This window comes from Rhodamnia argentea, chromosome 3, assembly GCF_020921035.1.
Source record: "Rhodamnia argentea isolate NSW1041297 chromosome 3, ASM2092103v1, whole genome shotgun sequence".
Taxonomy (NCBI): Eukaryota; Viridiplantae; Streptophyta; class Magnoliopsida; order Myrtales; family Myrtaceae; genus Rhodamnia; species Rhodamnia argentea.
This window is the reverse complement of record NC_063152.1, coordinates 15,775,695-15,796,191: the sequence shown is the minus strand read 5'-3', so window position 1 is coordinate 15,796,191 and position 20,497 is coordinate 15,775,695. Positions and strand designations below refer to the sequence as shown.

At 39.9% G+C, this 20,497-nt stretch overlaps 3 protein-coding genes across 3 annotated transcripts in view; all 3 read left to right on the top strand.

Annotated features, from left to right (window-relative positions):
- Positions 1 to 5,747, top strand: part of LOC125314481 — a 66,291-nt gene extending 60,544 nt beyond the window's left edge. Inside the window, exon 3 of the mRNA XM_048276856.1 lies at positions 5,622 to 5,747. The gene's annotated coding sequence lies outside the window, so the exon portion shown is untranslated. The remainder of the gene's footprint in view (positions 1 to 5,621) is intronic.
- Positions 1 to 20,497, top strand: part of LOC115732668 (disease resistance protein RUN1-like) — a 525,447-nt gene that overhangs the window by 201,863 nt on the left and 303,087 nt on the right. The gene's annotated exons all lie outside the window — the stretch shown is intronic.
- LOC125314484 overlaps positions 5,647 to 20,497 on the top strand; it is a 34,303-nt gene continuing 19,452 nt past the window's right edge. Inside the window, exons 1-2 of the mRNA XM_048276862.1 lie at positions 5,647 to 5,747; positions 5,780 to 5,900. Coding sequence (XP_048132819.1) covers positions 5,668 to 5,747; positions 5,780 to 5,900 — 201 coding nt within the window. The 5' untranslated portion in view covers positions 5,647 to 5,667. The remainder of the gene's footprint in view (positions 5,748 to 5,779; positions 5,901 to 20,497) is intronic.

Sequence of the window (20,497 nt, the reverse complement as noted above, 5' to 3'; positions counted from 1 at the left end):
TTACAAAATGACTTTTGGACCTTTTGATATATACGCAATTATCTTCATTAATCATATCAAAATCATATGACACAATGGCATTATGAAAGCGTATATACCATTGTCTTGAAGATTGTTTAAGGCCATATATCGATCTCAGAAGTCGACATACCTTTTGTTCTTGACCTTCTTTGACAAACCCAACGGATTGTTCCATGTAGATCTCTTCTTCTAATTCTCCATTGAGAAAAACAGTCTTTACATCCATCCGATATAACTCAAGATCCAAACTAGCCACTATTGCCAGAATAAGGCGAATTGAAGTGAATCTAACCACAGGAGAAAAAGTATCTTCATAATCAATTCCTTCATGTTGGTTATATCCCTTCGCCACAAGGCGAGCCTTATATCTTTCAATCGAGCCATTAGCCTTACGCTTTATTTTGAGAACCCATTTGTTCCCAATGGCTTTGCGTCCTTTAGGAAGATCAACCAATTCCCAAACATGGTTTGATTTCGTTGACTCTATTTCTTCCTCCATTGCTTTCATCCATTTTTCCTTATCGGGGCAAGATAGAACTTCATTCACATTTTTTGGCTCATCTTCTTCTAGTGGAGCTATCATGAAAGCTTCTCCTTCGATCTCAAAGCGTCGACGAGGAACGCTTTTGCGACTAGTTCGTCATGGAGAAGATTGTATCCTAGGTACTTCACTTTCTGTTACGCTCCCACTCAATTCATTAAGTGGTTACAATTGAGACTGATTGGTACTTAACTCCTCACTTCTCACATTGCTCCCACTTGGATCATTATATCCAGCAGTTCCATTATCCCGATCTAATGTCTCAAATAGGGAATAGTCTTCTCCTATTTCTCCCTTTCTTGGAAAATCATTCTCTAAGAATGTGACATCTCTATATTCAAATTCAGTCATACTTCCACTTTCTTGTTTACCTATGAACACATATCCTTTAGAGTGTTCTGAGTATCTTATGAAGATACTCTTTTTGCCTCTCGATCCTAATTTTCCATATTTATGTGAGGACTCATGAGTATAGGTAGCACAACCCCAAGGTTTGAGAAAGCTTAAATCAGGTTTTCGACACGTCCACAATTCATATGGGGGTAGAAGTGATCGATTTGGAAGGCACTCGGTTAAGTACATAGGCAGCAGTTAATAAAGCATCGCCCCAAAAGGCAATCGGTAAATTAGCTTGTACTATCATGGACCTAACCATTTCAAGTAGGGTTCTTTTTCATCTTTCGGTAACACCATTTTGTTGTGGAGTGTATGGAATAGATAATTGTCTATCTATTCCCTTTTCATCACATAGATTTCTGAACTCATCAGATAAATATTCTTAACCTTGATCGGATCTCAAAGCTTTTATTTTCTTATCTAACTAATTTTCCACTAAGGTCATAAATTTCTTGAAGCAACTTAATGCTTCTGATTTATGAGAAATTAGATAGACATATCCATATCGAGTATAATCATCAATAAATGTGATGAAGTATACAGGCCCATGCTTTGCCCTTACATTCATTAGGCCATAGATGTCAGTATGGACTAGTTGCAAAGGAAATTCATCTCTTGTACCCTTTCCAAATAGCTTTCGTGTTGTTTTCCCAGCTAGGCAATATTCACGATCAGACAATTCAATTTTTGCAATATTGCCTAATAAGCCGTCTTTGGCTAATCTATTCATTCTTTGTTGGCCAATATGACCAAGTCTAGCATGTCAAATATTCACATCATTTTCACTAGAATTGGAAGATGCAAATAGGGAATAACACACACTCATACTAATATTTTCAACATCTAATACAATAAAGTCATTCATAAAGTAACCTGAACTATAAAATGTGGTACCTAACAACAAATCCATACCACTACTATGGAAATTCATATTGAAATCAAGTTTGATTAACACTAATACAGAGACTAGATTTTGACGAATCTCCGGAGCGTACAAGACATCGTGTAGGAATAAAGTGCGTCCACCATGCATGTTAAGTTGGCAAGTGCCAATCCCTTTCACTTCCACTCTAGAATTATTTCCTACATAGATCCATCTCACTCCACTTGGAATTCGTGGGAATTCGTCGAATGTACTCCTATCTCTAGCTACATGGTCTATGGCGCCCGAGTCTACAGTCCACAAAGGAAGAGATTTAGTCAAATATATAGAACTAGATACAAAACCGACACTTTTAAGTGTGTCCAGGGTTTCTACCTTCTTCGGCTCACCACAATCGCGAGCGAAGTGACCCTTCTAGCCACGGTTGTAACATTTCATCCTTGAAATGTTTTTCTTCACAGGACGCTTCCTTTTGCCATTCTTCACAAACTTTGGTTTCTTACCGGATGGTTCCGCTCCTTTACCCGCCCTCTTTGTGAACTTGCCAGGATGCTTGCTTTTGAAGCCCGAAGCTCCATGTGAGCTAGATCCAGCCACATAAACATCAGAATGTGCTTTGGCTGCCAAAAGGCGATCCTCTTCCAGCTCTAAGTAACGCATAGCATCTTCGAAGGTTTTCACATTCTCATTGTAGGTCGGGTTGACTTTCATATGCTCCCAATTATGGGGCAAAGAGCGGATAACTTCCTGCACCTGCTGTTCATCAGATAATATATGACCAGCATATTTCGGTTCACTAATCATGTTTGACATCTTCCTCGGATGTATCTTTATATTATGTCCATGTGGCATCTTATATGTGTCAAACCCGATCGTGAGCTGTCTCGGCTTAGTGATAGAGGTCTCACCAAATCTTGCTTTCAATGCATCCCACATATCCTTAGCATTCTCATCCTGTCCGAACTCTCGCATAATATCATTATCCATACCGCTCAGAAACGTAATGTGAGCAATCGAGTTCTTTTTCTTCCAGGCAGCGAAGGCTTCCTTGTCCCTTCCGTGTTGTGCGGTATTACCATCTTCCGGTTCGGTCGTAATAAGGTTTAGAGCTTCCAGTGTCTCAAGCTCTTCCAGCACATACTGGATTTTCATACTCCAGATTTCATAATTCTCTCCATTCAATTTCTCTCTTTTGTTGAGCTCAGCAACAATATTTTTTGATGCCGTTGCCATAGTATCTGAATATTAGACATTTTGCACGATTTTAAGTCCTTTTATGCAACAAATGCAATTGAATTTATACATCTTGATTATATTGATATATGGTTTCGGAAGAGATTCCAAAATCAACGGTTCACTAAATTCCCCATCATCATCTAGATATTCTAATATAAAAACCCTATATCAATATAATCATCCATATATGTTCGTCATATAGTTACAAAAAAAAAATAATGAGCACTCACACTCGGATATAATACAACATCATTGTATTAAACACATAACATGTTCATAACAAAATATGTAATTAAAAAAAAATAATATCCACAATGAACATTGAATCAACAAATAACAAGTTCCAAAAAAAAAAAAAAAAACCTAACCTAACATAGAAATGAAACTATCAAGAAAAAACTAAAGGTAATCACGCGTCGTGACCCTTATATTGGTTTGACGATTGACCCGGGTAACTTCCCTTATCCAAGGAAGGGAATCTACAAGTTCTTTTGGAGGATTTTCAACTATATTAGGAGCCCATATCGGCACCTTAGGAAAACCTCTCCGAGAACCTTTGGTCTTACGCCAAGGCGCATTGTGCCTGCGCCAAGACCCAATCATCCCAAGTGATGACGTCTTCGTTGCTCCGTCCTTTATGAACTCTCATAAGAAATATAGCACGAACAACTTATAAGAAGTAACGGAATCCATCCAATACACTTGGGCCATCAGTCCGTGCCATTCCTCGAGTGTGGAATTCCTTAGAGCATAAAAGGCATCCATATAGGTTATAACACGTACAGCCCAAATAATCTCTTGGATCTTGTTGTTGACCGTTATCACATGGGTTATAATATCACATACATTATCCCATTTGTAATGAGTCAATTGTTGAATATTCTCATTAAGGGCTTGTATTTGCTCGTGTGCCCTTGGTATTCTTGGCGTTTTTTAACTTCGCCTTACCCAAATTTCCTTAGGTCCAGGTCTTGATGGCATTGTTCCCGCAACGAATGCAGAACAAAATGGATTACAAAAATCCATGAATCAATCAATAATTACGAAAATATCGTAACTAATAATACCAAAGTTAAATATCATACAAGACCTAATAGAATGATCGAAGTTTTTTTTTTTAAAGTCAACGGTCAAAGTCAACAGTCAAAGTCAATGGGTCAACGGGTCAAGGTCGGACTAGGTCGGGTCTCTAACGGGGCTCGGGTCGCAAGCTGGATATGGTGAAACCTAAATGGGCTGACCCATATATTTTTTTTAAAATAAAAAAGGCTGGTGTTCGTATTGGGCCAGATCCGGCCCAATAAGCCGCGGGCCGCAGCCATGTGTGTGGCACGCCGGCCGGGCCCCCACGTGCGGCTCATGGCCCGCCGCACGCAACGGCTTTGCCGGCGCGTGGCCGACCGTCCGGCGTCCTCCGGCGACCAAATTTTCGTCAAAATTTTTATCACTTCGAGACGAATATAATGGTATATTTAAAACTCAAAAATGACGAAAAAAAAGGACATAAAAAGGACGAAACGCCACGGCCACACGGGACTCCGCCCCGTCGCGCGGCGCGTGCGGCGGCTTCCGGCGAACCCTCGGGACCGGCGACCACTCAAAATGATCCTCTTGACGAGCCCGTTCTAATGGTATGTTCAATTTACTATTTTGATGAATGAATCATAATCAAAATGCTATGAATAGTAACAACGTGATTAGGGTAAAAAAATCTTAAAAACACACCAAGTCATCACAAAGCGATCGGGAATCAAGTAGCACAAGCTCTGATACCAATGTTGGGAAGCGGATTCCCATTTGTAAATCAATCTAATTTGTGGAAAACATGCCCAATAGAATCACTTGAATCACCGATCGTGCAAAGTACATCACGAGAATGTACCTTATTTGTCACCGATTGAAAGCCCCCTTATGCGATCTTGGAGTTTCGTCGTCGAGCGTCAATCGACAGATGATTTTTGGGAGGAGTATTTCTTTCTTGAATGAATATCGTTGCTTGACAATAGGGAGGAAGAAGAAGTTTTTGTATCATTTGAAACAACGTGACTTTTCACGTTGGTTTCAAACGATAATCGTAGAGGGGGGTGTTGATGCCCGCATGGGCGCACACCGTATCCCCGTGGACCCTATTCACTATTATCCAATACTATGAAATTAGGCGCCATCTCTGTAGTTTGCCCTTCACTCAACCATCACTACAATACACAACTCATAAAAATTATACCACATAGTTGCCCCATTACGTCATTTTTCTAAAGACCATGTCTTGAAAATTATAAGTATCAATTTTTTTGCAAAACAAAGGAATACATGAGAACTGTTTTTTGTCTTTGTCGACGTAAAAAAAAAAATCCTCATTTAAAATAATAAACAATTGCCTTCCCTTTTTTGCTCAAATCTCCTTTATCCCTAGCTAACTTTATACCTAAGCAGAATCCGGTAATTCTCTCTTCTCTTTGTTCTTTTTCTTTGATATTCCCGTTGTAAGCTCCTTCCTTTTGTCCGCCATAAGCAAACTTCCAACCACGTCGACGCCTCTTTCAGCATCACCACTCCACATCTTTCCTACGACGCTGGTGAGCTCTCATGAATGGAAGATCGCCACCGCCAACAGAGGCGACGAACGGAAGAGGTTCGTCTTCCGGAAACAAAGTCCCTAGCGAACCGACGGTGATGGAGACCGGCCAGCAGAGGTGACGGAGACCGGCCGGGAGAGGCAACGGACTATCACCGCCGACCGAAGCCATGGAAACTAGTGACGTAGCTTCGGGTGAACGATTCTCTCCCGAGGTTCCGGGCTCTATGCGGTTTTCTACAGATCAAGTAATGCCTACTGCCCGGCACGTCCGAATTTTACTAAGGTGATGTAATACTTGAGCTGGCTTTTGAATTTGACTCGCTCGGTGCTACGGTTGCACGGGAACATGAAGGTTGTGTCGTTGAATTTGTTCGAGAGATGTTGAATCGGTGTTTCTTCGTAAGTTTTGTCTGTGGATGCTTCATAGTGAATTCGTAGGTCATTGAAAGAAGTAGGTGAAAGAAAAACAACCGAGGGAGAGTGAAATAATGAGAAGTAGGGTGTACATTTTCATTAGGAGGTGCAACAACCTTGGCCGCGTCCGTTGTGACGCCCTGAAAATTAGAGCTTCAGTACAGAGATCGAGTTCAATAAAAAAAAGGATTATTATTGGATTTTAGTCTATGCAAAATTTGGATTGTAAGGATGTAAGTGACGAATTTTGGACGAGTTCGGATTTGTCATTCGGATTAGATTAGATTGTAAAAATCTCGATCGCCGCGATTAGGAGTTTTAATCCTCGCGCCTAGACTTAGTCCGAACCAAGCCTAGCCTGCGAAAGACCAAAAATATTCTCAATCAGTTGAGCCAAAAATTTGATCTGTCCCGATTTATCATTTGACCTTTTTGCCCTCCAATTATTCACTAGAGGACAAGGATTTCAAATCCTAGGTGGGCCCCACTTGTCACACCCCACCCACCTATCACCATCAAGTCAATTGGTCAACTCATCACCCACTGAACACTCTCTCTCTCTCTCTCTCTCTCTCTCTCTCTCTCTCCTTTTTCCTCCTCCTGCCGTGCGACCAGACTTGCCCCCCCCTTTGCACTGCTCACCTTCTCCTTCATTCTTCCTCCTCTTCATTTTCTTTGGCTACAACTCAGCCCCCCAACTAGCTCGCCTTGCACAATCTTTGTTCGCCACCACCCCCACGCCACTCCACCGTCGCCTCACCGCTCTACTTCGTCGCCCACCAGCCACTGCCCCAGCTCGCCCGTCGCCGCGCCACCGCAGCTCGGCCTCGCGTTGCCGCCACTCCAGCTCGAGCCACCACCCGCCACCTCCATCCCGCTTGCAGCCACGCTGCTCGAGGGCCAACCGAGCCTCCACCGCAGCTCCACCTCGTCCCGGCCCTCCCCCAGATCTGCCATCTGTTCACCATCTGACCTCCATCTTCACCGTCACCCCACCGTGACCCGACGTCTCCAGCCACCTACACCCGTCACCGTCTCTGTCCCGGCCGCCCTAAGCCACCCACCCAAACCGCCAGTTGCCATCGCCGCCACCGCCGTACCACCCGGAGATTCGTTTTCCCCTAGTCCGTAAGTCTTCGTCGTGGCCGTCCTTCGTCCGCCGGCCACGTCGCAGCAAGCCCAAGCCGCGGGGAATGAGCCACCGGCCCTCGTTGCCATCCCGAGAGCATGCTGCCGAAGTTGCCGATCGTGAACAGTAACAAGCATGAATAGTGCCGTTGTGAACAGTACCTGTCGTGAATAGTGCAGTGAACAGTACAGTGAATAGTATCGTGAACAGTGATCGTAAACAATACCGGTGAACAGTACCCGACAGTTCGACCCGATCCGAAAGTTTCGTACCTGACCCGACACCGGCCGCTGGTTTCTTTGTGAATCGACCTCTAAACCCCAGTTATGGCGCTAATTGCGCTTATGGTTAGTTAATTAGTTAATTAGGGTGTTTAGGTAGATTTAATTACGGTCGGTTTAGTTAGAAACATGGATTAGGCTAAAGGACTGTAATTAGTTAAGTTAGTCGGATTAGCTCGGTTATCTGTGGTTAATTGGGAATTAGAATTGATTGATCGCGAGCGAGCGACAGGTTAGGAACGAAGGCGCAATTGACCGTCAATTGGAAATTGGAGATTAGGGAAAGATTGAATGACTTCAATTGTTTGATCGTCTCATTAATTGATTGAATTGAGTGCTTGAATCGATTGTTGAATGTTGTGGATGTTTGATTCGAAGACCGCTCGTCTCGTTTTGCGTGAAATATCGATCGATGAAGTTGTGCATTCATGTGACCATGTATGAGATCAAGTTGCATATTTTAGCATGAAAATGGCCTTGAACCAAGTCTTTGAGCATGCGTGTATGAGCATTCGACTAAATTTAATAAATGAACTAGTTGAATGTCGAATTGCTTGGGTGTTCACGTGAGAATTATCGTCGGCCCAAGGGTACTAGGGGACGATTTGTGAGTTGTATAATATATCCATCCCATGGGCACCAAGGGGATTATTATCGTCGGCCCGAGGGTACTAGGGGACGATTCGTGAGTTGCCTAATATATCCGTCCCGGGAGCACCAGGGGGATTATTATCGTCGGCCCGGGGGTACCAGGGGACGATTCGTGAGTTGTATAATTTATCCGTCCCGGGGGTACCGGGGGGATTATTATCGTCGGCCCGGGGGTACCAGGGGACGATTCGTGAGTTGCCTAATATATCCGTCCCGGGGGTACCAGGGGGATTAATATCGTCGGCCCAGGGGTACCAGGGGACGATACTTAATATTCTAGATATGTCCGTCCCGAGGGTACCAGGGGGACTATCGGTCGCCCTTATTGAAGGAATAAAACGATGTCCTGGTTCTACCGAAGAGCACCAACCGACTAATGTGCTGAACCTGCGGGTCGAATGTGATATTAAATGGACCGCATGTGGTGTCCCGTGCATGCAAGTTGTGTGATATTTTGCCAATTAATTGATTGGTTGACTGCTATGTCAAGTTTGCATCGCATTATGTGTGGCTTCAGAGGGTAAACTTGCATATGGTTGGATTATCTACTCTATGATGTTATATCTGTTTGATAGGATGCCATGAGCGAATCAACGTCATAACCGGGCTTAGGCCTTGACTTCGCTGAGATTTATTTCTCACCCCGTTGTGGGCTAACATTTTCAGGTCCAGAGTGATGGAACCCCACGGATGCCAAGATTTGGTTGCTGGATTAGTCTTTTAAAGTAGATGAAGGTTTAACCTTAGTATCTTTGTTTTGAGATCCTTGAGAGCCGCCCCGAAGTGTGGGGTTGTATGTGACTACTGTAGCTCTATAGGGATAAAGCTCATCTACTTTTGGTTAATGAATGAAGAGGTCTTTTAAATGAACGATTGTTGAGCTGTCCTATTATACTATCCCCGCTGTTTGTAATTATTTGGGAGTATAGCACGTTCCGCATGTGTTTTAAGTACGTAGGTCGATAGCCTGCTTGGGACGCTATTATTTATGACCTGTGGCGAATTGGTAAGGATGTCGCGAGCTCGAGAGTCGGGGTGTGACATCCGTGGTTGATGTTATCCGATATGTGTTTTACACTGTTAATTCTTCTTTTTATTATTGTTCCACTAGTTCATGAATTTGTGTATCTCTGTTGACTTTACTTTTGCGCATATACTTCATGTACTTTTACCGGTAGGCCCGATTCGCAGTGGCCGTCGCCCCTTTAGTAACGGTGGCATGGACAAGTGTTGCTTGAGAGTTTCGCCGAATATCTCCCACAAGAGTTCTCTTACCCGACGTGAACAACCATTTCCAGTTGGGAAAGCTGCAGGGGAAGGAATGATTCACAATGGTCTATAAATAAAGAGGAGCTAGTTGACATCGGAAAGTAGATGTAAGAACACTTTGGAAGAAAATAAATATACCGTAATTTCTTAGAGGTAATAACTCCATCAATAATTTTATTTTTGTCTATTCTTTTGTTCAGTTGAGTAGCTGAACTTTCAGAATATAGCTCGACGTGATCCTTTTGGTTAAATAATGTGGTATGTCTTTCTCTTGTTTTTTTTTTTTTTTTGGTTGTTGCTGACTTGACTCATTTACTCGGTAAATACGGTCCATATTGCTCAATAGGAGGTGATCGACAAAGTAGAAGGCCCATGTCATAAGGGCATAAATTGACATTAAGCCCAATATGAAAATGTTGGGGATTAAACAAATACGGCCAATTTCTCTCTCATTTCTAGAACATTTCCATCTTGATCTAGTTTAGATTTAGAATTCTCTGTGTGTATATTTTCGAGATTTCACTATATTCGGATTTTGTTTGTGAACAAATCCAATTTCCTTAGAGATTAAAGGAGAGTTTCATGAAGGTTTCGCTTTATAGGTGTCAAATCTATATTGATTCAATCTTTTTACTCTACTCGGTGATGGTATAGAGACGCCAAGCCTAGGCGTGCACTAAGGCAAAGCCGTAGCAGCAGATGGAATTCTTAGTGTGTGCTCATTGTTGAATAAGAGTTCGGAAATTGACCGCCGATTATGGTGTGAAGAAGTTATATATCTGCTCTTTGAGCGTGCAATCCATTATCTTATTATGATGATTTCTCTTTTATTTGGAGCTTTATTTTGTTTTGAAGTTATCTTGAATGTATTTTGGTCTCTTGCATCTCGAGAAAATGAATGAAATACAATGTCATTTCTGACAATAAAAAGAAAAAGAAGAAACAGATAGGGTAGTTTTTAATTAAATCCGCTCGGAAAGTACTAAGTCAAAACTCTCTAAATTATTCCCAATAAATTGTGCAGACTCTGTTACAACTCCAGAGTTTGAGACACTCCCTTCTATTCAAACTTTGAACTGCATTATTTCGTATTTCGACCGTGCCTTTCATCTGTAAAAGAAGAGAAATTCTAAACTTCCCTGCTTCTCTCCCTTCCTGGGGTCAGTGGTCATCATCAACTAGACTTCACACATTCTATAAATGAAATCAAATTTGGACGGAACGCGACTGAAGGAAGTGGGGTATCAATGCCAAAAAAAAAAAATGAAAAATAAATTCAGACACTCAAAACGTTCGAGCTTGACTTGGAACTGTTTACAAGAAATTCAAAGTTGAGAATTTCTAACGACAGTTCATAATCTTCCATTAGATTTTGTCAATCTTTGGGTATTCGCTGGATAGATTCCTCTTCCACCTGTAATATAAGATTATGGATTCGAATATGAACTCATTCTTAGCCCACAATTAAAAAGACTGGCTGTCATCTATCACGATTGAGTAATTAGGGACATGATTAAAAATTCTAAACCTATTGTACGATAGCTACAATCTTAATCTTTTCGATGATGTCAATTTAATCCTAAATCTATTACACCTAATTCAGTTTTAAATCTTTTAATTGCTCCAATTTAGTCCCAAACCTATGACGCCCAATTCAGTCATAGACCTTTTAATTAGGTCTATTTAGTCCTAAATATGTTGATAACTTGTTTTTTTTTTTTTTTGGTAAGGGAATATGTTGATAACTTGTTAATTTAGTCCTAAACCATTTGTCAATTTGCAAATTTAATCCTTCCAGCTAAAATTTATGAGTAAACATAGGTGATCTAGTCGGCGTCGGTCATCTTACGTGGCATGACAGAGACTGGCGAAGATAATTTTTACAATTTTTCATTTTCTGAATTATTTTCTTCTTTCTTTTTCTTTTCTTTTTTTCCCTTTTTACCTATGCCAACTATCGTTGGCCCCGTCGGCCTCAAGTGACGGCTGCCCCCGGCTAGCCTTAGGCAAGTGTAGCCCTTGCCTGGAGAAGGGTGCCCCTCGTTGGCCTAGTCGACACCAATAATAGCCCAAGCGAAGGCCACTTAAGCATGGCCTCGCCTAGGCCTGTGAGGACTAGATGAGGGTGAGGCTGGAGTTGGCAATGTCTGGCAGAGCTAAAGAGGGAAGAAACAAAAAGAAAAAGAAAATAAATTAAAAAATTTGAAAAGTTAAAAAAATTACAAATATTATCTATGTCAATGATTTCCATCCAAAATTAGTCCGAATGACATAGGTAGCAAATCATTAAAAGATTTAGAACTAAATTGACAAATCATTAAATGTCTAGCACTAAATTGGCACAATTGAAAGATTTAGAACTAAATTGGTAAATCATCAAAAGATTTAAGACTCAATTGGCACAATGAAAGGTTTACAACTAAATTGTCCGTCGTACAATAAGTTTAAAATTTTGTTGGGCAATTTTCCGGCTAAGAATCTAATCCATTTTCACGAGATCCATCCTTTCAAGTTTCGACCATGGAGATTTAGCAGCTCGAGTTTATACAAGTGGTCTCGAAACGCCTAATCATATATGTTAAGAAGTAGTGGTACGGTTATCTATCTTGAAAATATTGTTGAGTGCATTTGGTGCATAAACTAAATTGAATTTGACCAAGTAAATACAGTGAACTCTATACGAATCTCTTCAATTTTTCCGGTTCAGTTCAGTTAATAACTTTCTAGTTATTAGACGCAAATAACCGCCTCCTCGCAGCTCTGTCTTGCCAACAGCTCAAGTTTACGAACGATTGTGCATGATCCAGCACATTTTGTTATTGGAATATATCTCTAAATTATAAGTAAAATGGTACTATTAATGCGCAAATAGGGAGATGGTTAGGTGCTCTCTAATTCACCACACGATTGTCCATTCAACCTGTCTGCTTCATCATAACATTTTTCTTTAGAGGAAAAGTAAAAAATTCATGGCACTTGATATTGAATAATTAGTTGGGTGCCTAGTCCAATGATGTTTTGAAAGCATCTAACGCTTTCTCACCCCAAAAAAAAAAATGTACTATTTCGGATGAGCTGTTGCTGACTCATTTATTTAATAGTTTGGTTAAACAACATATCCTTTTTTAAAATAAAAATATATGTCGCTTTATATAAGTTTGATTTATCTCTAATGCATTACTTTTATATGATTGACAACGACAAAATTTATTTAATAGGAGTAAAAACTGCAGATTGTCAACAATGTTGATCCACATAATTTTTAATTTTACCAATGTCTATACAAGTCCACAGTACGTTTCTTATTTGGAATCAATCTCCGAAATAAAAGAAAAATAAATAAAAAAATTACAAAAAATATTTAAATATCTTAAAAAAATTGACACCTCAGTGTCGGTCGTGACACATAGAATGGCCGGCATCCACGTGTTTTTTAGCCAAAATTGACCGGATGGAATTAATTGATAAAAAATGAAAAGGTTTAGGACTTAATTGACACAACTGAAAGCCCTATGATAGAATTAGCCAAAGTACAGTATGTCTACATTGTGATTTTTCAATACAAGTACAAAAAATTTTCAAATGATGTAATAAAACGTCTATTTCTCTCTGGGGAACGAAGCGGGTAGTTGTAATGTCATAGTCATGAGGCCCTCATGGATAAAGATGGAGAAACAAACAGAAAGGTTGGGCTCTTTTATTAATGCTAAAATTTAAAAATAAAAAAATAGAAATATTGTCATGTATGCCAAAATGCCCATCATGAGTTTTCAATTTCATTTGACGAAATGTTTTAGTATACATATCATACCCTAAAATTCATACCTAAATTGTAGAGACCGATCAGCTGTTTTATAAGGGGCAAAGTATTTAATGAATGACTATTTAACTTCATATGAAATCATTCATCGGGTAAAAACTTGTTTTCGCAAAACTTAAAACACATTACGACTTAGCAAGTGACAATTATCATTATTTCTATGACATCAAGTCACGAATAATTCATTTTATAAATATGTATTGACTATATAACCATGGAAGTCATATGAAAGGATATCAAGAAACCCTATGGCTACATTTCACCAGATGACAAAATTTGGAATCCATGTTTATGTACTTGTACTGCCTAAGTTATAATTTCCTTTCAAGCATATTGTCATAAAAAGCCACTGGCGTTCTATGTGCAAACTGATCTTAGTCTAGACTATCAACTTCCAGGTCAAAGTTCTAGATTTAATTGGTCCATAGGGGCTCTCCAGCGCAACTATTATTATAAAAAATAATAATAATGAAAGTGGTTAGACCTATCATATATAATGATATATCTTACAAGTGAGCCAACATGGTTTGTTAGATGATTATTTAGCAAAGAGAAAACAACCCCTCAAGAGGTCGCAAAAGCCATTTCGAGGAAGCCGACATGGCTTATCTTACAAGTGAGCCTATAACAAAAGCCAACCTAATGAACGCGAATACTTCATTTTCCATAAAAGAAGAAGAAATCCGAAGACTAAACAGGTGGAAAGCCATTGCCTCAAGCCAGCATATTAATTAAAAGTTTATCTTATGTTGAACGTCATAGTCATCTAGACTTACAAAAAATTTAATATCATACAAAGAAACTTTTGTCCATAAGACAATCTGACTAAGTATTCGGTGAATATAAGTCCATGTGTTCACACCTATTAGGTATCTTGGTCCATCCTTAAGCACCATCATTGTCAAAAGTTATTAATATCATTAATAGATCTAATACTATTGTTTGCCGTCCCTACCCCCAAAAAAGTCACGCATCTGTGTCCTCTAGTACAAGAATAAATCAACAAGAATATCAAATGGCAAATGAACTTCCTGAAAACATAGTCATGTGTGTTAGGAATCACACACCGATTTTACAAAAAAAAAAAAAGACCAAGCAAGCAATCCATGCTAGCTTAATATAAAAATGAAAGAACATACTCGAAAGAAAATATCAGAAAATTTGTTATCCAAGTTCGTCCAAAATTGGGCTACATCTCCACTCAAACATACTCTAGGAATCCACTAGATTTCAAAGAAAATAAGAATATCATGATAATCTTCTCTCAAGATTATGGCATGCAGAAAAAGAAAACTCTTTGTTTTTTTTTGTTGCCATCACGTGCCCTCTCTCTCTCTCTCTCTTCCTTCTCTCATAGAATGGTAATAGAAAGGGAGAGCAAGACTATGGCTCAGCAAATGGCAATCATCACCAATTCTATGAGATCGAGTGATGATTACTGCAATTTTTGTAAATGGACATAACGCATCGCCGAAATACAACAAATAGATATTCTCAAGTAACATCAATGTTCCATCTATTCTCCATAAGCTAATGCATCGCATAGTATGCATCAATCACATGTACTCTAAAATAGGCAGCTAATATCAATGTCAAGGACCAATGTCAAGAAACCCTACGCTAACATTTCGGCAAGCAACAAAATTTGCATATTAATATGTATACTGGCACAACCCAAGTTATAATTTTTCTCAAGCATATTGCCGTAAAAGCCATCGGGCTATTGCACACAAATTGCTCTATATTTGAACTACTATTACGGATGAAGGGTTAGACGTAATAGTTCATAGGGTTTGCAGAAGTTTTATAGGTCTTTAGGATAGCCCAAGCCTTTGCCGGCATGATAATAATTGTGTGCATATAAAAATTGAAATAGGGTTAGACCTGTTATAGTCTTAGTTGTGCATGTCGTTCTATATCTTATGAATAAGCATGTGTTAAATTGTTATCGATCACTTGAAAAAAAGAAGAAGAAGAAGGAAAGCAAAGAAAAGACAACTACTCGAATTTTGGGAATTGCCTGCCTTTCGAGGAGGCCAGCAAAGTCTTCTTTTTTTTTTTAATCAATGAGCCTATAAAATGAAATACTTCATTTAAAAAAAAATGAAGACCAACAAGAAGAAAGCCATTCCCACGAAGCCGGTATGCAGTCTGCAGGGAAACTAAGGCCATGATCTATTAGTTTTTTTTTTATTAAAGGATCTGTTAGTATTTTTCGTTGGTACACTTCATCGTGCGTGTAATTATATGTCTCTTGATCAGGTCAAGTGGTAGATTATTTTATAGCAAGATAAAAACAACTTCTTAGAGGTTGGGGATGAAATTTCGAGGAAGCCAAAAAAGTCGTTTTTTATCAGCCCGAGACCTACTTTTGTCAGCCACGGATAAGCTTGTTTCGTTAGATTTCACAAATAAATAACTAACAAAAAAAAACGGTTACATTGAATTTACATTAAAAACACTATTCATCACTTCTATGGCAATGGCAAATTTCATTTTCCTCCAAAATAGAAATTTATAAAAAAAAAAAAATACACAAATAGAAGCCAAACACACCAATTATTACTCACGTTACGCGGCTGGGAATTCATTTATCCATGATTTGCCCTAATTAATCGCCGCTCCCTACTTTTCTTTTTTGGAGTGACGGATGAAGACCCCGTTGAAGATCGCGTGAGATGTGAAAATGATGAGATGGAGGGCGACAAGGTCAAAAATGAAAGGAGATGGATGATGATGGAAGGAGAGCCGTTGGATGGAGGTCGGGTCGGGTTGGGGGGTCTCCCCGAGTCACGCATCCACAAGTCGCGTGGGATTCTCTCTGTCTTTCTCCTTACTTTTTGAAAAAAAAGAAAAATCTCACACTTCCCCACGCTCTGTCCCCTCGCTCGTCTCTCATCTCGCCTCTTCCCCAGGCTCTCTGTTCTCTCTCTTTTTCTTTTGAACACAGGCCTCACCTCTCTGTATCGCCAAGTGAACAAAGCAACGAGAACCACCGTCATTTTGGCTGCCTCGTTTCTCCTCCGGCGCTCTCTTGCTCTGTTCCGCCGACGCTCGTTCGCTCCCTGCTCCGGCGCACACAAAACCCATTCACTGCTCGGGACGCTCGCTACTCGCTCTAGCGTTGGCTCGCTCGCTGCCTCCCTTCCTCCCGATCCGCGGTCTTTCCGCCCTCCTCCATCACCGTGGCTGGCTCATGGCGCGAAGCAGACATTCTCCTCCTCTTCTCCTCCTGATCTCGTAGTTTCAGATCTCCGTTTTCACCGCCCTCCTTCCTCTCCGACTCACGAGTCCGCCGCGTGTCGCTGGCGTTGCAACGTGTGTTGGACGCGTGTCTGTGTCCGATACCGACGCGCCCGGTGCTTCATAGGAAAACACTCTATCAAATCTTAAGCCCACAGTCTTTTCTGATAGTTGAACTCCATCGTATCAATGGCTTCTTCATCGAAATCCAGAGGGCCTTACGAAGTCTTCTTGAGTTTTAGAGGCTTGGACGTGCGTACAAACTTCGTCGGCCATCTCTACACGGCGTTAATCCAGGGTGGAATACGCACTTTTCGAGATAGCGAGGAACTGTGGAAGGGAGATAAAATATCGATGCTCATGCAGGCCATCGAAGAATCGCGCATCGCGATCATCGTCTTCTCTGAGAATTATGCTTTCTCGTGGTGGTGCTTGGAAGAGCTGGCCAAGATTATGGAGTGCAAGGAGCAAAATGACCTCATCGTTCTACGAGTGTTTTATAAAGTGGACCCAAGAGAAGTGAGAGAGGGGAGAGCGAGTTATGCAGAAGGCCTGGCTAAGCATGAGTCTAAGCATTCGGAGAAAATGGAGAGATGGAAGAAAGCTCTTTCGGACGCTGGTAACTTGATCGGGTGGACTTTGAATGATGGGTAAGTAGAAAGGGTTCCATCTTTTGTATATGAAACTATTCTTTACGAGTGTGATAATTTTTTATATATTTAGTTATGGGCTATCTGAGGTCTTCACGTTTCATTTTTGTCACTTTGAGTTCTATAGATTTTCGATTTTGGCCAACCGTTTCACAAACTAGTTACAGGTGGCATTTTGAGTTTGAAAAATCACGTGGCTATCCATAAAACAGACGCGTGGCTTTTCCAATAATTAAAAATGGACACTAGCACTTCATCGGCTGAAAAATTTATTGACTCATTTGATCAAAATAGAATGTCCAAACTTGTTTGTCAAATGGACAGAATGTTAAGTAGTGTTATTGCCCTTACCCAATTTGTTTGAAGGAATAAGAAAGTTCACAAGGTTTCGTACGGGATTAATTAGCCTGTGCAGGCCATGTAAAACAATAACAACGTGTTTTCGAGGAATTTAGTGGTTTTGGAATCAAAATCTTAACAAACGTTCAAAGTCCTAAATCACATGAGAGTCAAAACGAAGAATAAGTGAATCGTCACGCCTAAAGCGAAAGTACACGAATCACTTAAGAAGACAGATACATGTTGTGATTGGTGTGGAGCTGTCGGAGTTCAAATTTGACTCGATGGGAATACATTTTCTTTTGGCTGTAATTATCTAAAAATGAGATGCATTGCTTTGTCACTTTTGGCTGGTGATTGCTCGTTATTTGCTTATTCCAATTGCTAAAACGATGCTAAAACTTCCTTTTACCCTTTTTGCCAGAGATGATGAGTCAAATGTTTTACAAAAAATTGTGAAGGACATCTCAAATCGCCTAAGCCAAACACCTTTAGAAGTTGCTGAGCATCCGGTTGGGATAGAGTCCCGAGTGGCTGAGGTGAAATCAATGCTAAACCTTGAGTCTAAGGTTGTTCTCATGGTGGGATTATGGGGACAGGGAGGTATCGGAAAAACAACTTTAGGGAGAGCCATTTATAATGATATTTCTAGACAATTTGAAGGTTCAAGTTTTCTGGCAAATGTTCGAGAAAGATCAAAGGGTTGCATGGGTTTAGTTGCTTTGCAAGAACAATTACTAAAGGATGCACTATTATTACAGGAAAGATTAGAGGTGTTCGATGTCGCTAGAGGTATTAGTCTAATACAACAAAGACTCCGTAACAAAAGAGTTCTTGTCATCCTTGATGATGTGGATGACGAGGAACAATTATGTGCTTTAGCAGGAAAAGCCAAATGGTTTGGCAATGGGAGTAGGATCCTCGTTACTACAAGAGATAACCATTTTCCGACTCCCAAGTTAGATTGGGATCATGTGCGTGTGTATGAAGTTGAAGTGCTGGATGACGGTGGAGCTCGTGAGCTACTTAGAAAGCATGCTTTTCCGACATACCAAAAATTAGAAAGTAGGACAAATCTAGTGCATGGTTTTTCGAATCATGCTAAAGGCCTTCCTTTAGCACTTGTGGTGTTGGGTTCCTTATTACGCGGTACAACAGAAGATGTATGGGAAAGCATACTAAAGAAACTTTCCAAGAACCTTGACGGAAAGATTAATAATGTGCTCAAAGCGAGTTATGATGAACTAGATGAAGATGAGCAAGAGATCTTTCTCCACATTGCCCGCTTCTTTAATGGGCAAGCAAGAGAATATATAAGGAAGGTTCTCGATAGTTGCGATCTTCTAACAGCTACAGGATTTGATACTCTTATTAGGAGGTCCTTGATTAGCATTGAGCATGGAACCATACGAATGCATGGCTTGATTCAATCGATGGGTATGGGTATCGCAAAGCAAGAGTGCAAGGATCTCGGGAGACGCAGCAGACTATGGCTGTATGAGGATGTTCTTGATGTTCTGTCATGCGACATGGTAAGACTTGCAAATACGATCAAATCTATCCTTCTTATCTTTGACTCTAATTACTGAATATGCAAAATCCAAATATTTGTGTACATACAGGGAGATTGTGCAGTTAAAGCCATAGTATTGGAGCTACCTAAGCCAAGAGAGATGCATATTGGTCCAAATGCTTTTACAAAAATGAGAAGGTTGAGAGTGCTCATTCTTCGCAACGTGCATAATTCTTTCCATGGTCCTATATACGTTCCTAATGAGCTAAGATGGTTTCGTTGGGATGGATGTGCGCCCTGGATTCCAGAATTTCCTTCGGGTGAAAATAAATTAGTGGGACTTGAAATGAGAAAATGGAGTATCCCAGTAGTACCAAATCAATTAAAGGTGAACATTTTTTACTGACCTTTTCATTATCTACCGACGCATACACAAAAGGAAGTATTTTTTTTTTTTTTGGTAAGGCACAAAAGGAAGTATTGTTACTCTGTTTTAGGAACTATTTCTCTATTTTCTTTCAAAATGACGCTAACAACTTGCTTTAGAAATACTTTCAAGTGCAGCAAATTGGCATTTGAAAAATTAAGCGAAGAATTTTGTTAGAAATACTCAATGGAAAACATTTTTGTTAGTAAAGTACACAATACAAAGAAGTTTTATACATATATGTGGAAAGAAAAAGATATTTCAAGATTTGAAGTTTTTTTTATGGTCGTCATTGCATCATTAGATGACTTTTCATATGGAAATACGTGAGAGATAAAAAGTAAAATAGTAAATGCCACGTATCTGTTCGTGGTGTGATAACTCTAAAAAAAAGTAATTGAGTATAACCGATGGAAGGAAAATATATGAGAAAAAAGATTGAAATCTTTCAAAGTAACAGATCCTCTTTAGGTTACATGATAGTATAGATAAGTTTTACGTACTTTCTAAACCTAATAGCTCTAACTATCAACATAGATATATTTCAAATCACATCAAATCTACCTAGTGAAGAAATTCAAAATGCGATTTGCCACCGGTTGTTTACGTGTAAAATTTTTGTTTTATGATGTTGACATGTATATAGAAGTAACAATACCCAAGGAGTAGCTGGATGAGTGGTAGGCCAGATAGTCATCAAGTGGTAGAGCCTAAACGCCGGGGATTTGTCCAGCATCAATAAAATTAGCTCAGTCGAAGGTTTGAATGCATCATTCCGTAAAACAAGGCAGTGTTTATTGCTTACATCAATTCTCAAGGACGAACACTTCTAAGTGGACATATAACAGAGTACTTATTAGGAACTTTGCCAGTAATGTGTGTATTGTGTGCACAACTTAATCAGTATAAGTGATGCTGTACGGCCATAACACTAGTTTCTTAGTAGAAAGTCAGAGCCAGATTATTAGTTGAGCATACGAAAATTTTATTTTCCTCAGAATGTTTTTCAAAGTTGGTTTGATTGGCTTTGCATGAATTCAAAAATTTTAAAGTTCAGTAAATTTTACGCAATCTCGTTCATCTATGATATATGGTTAAAGCCAGAC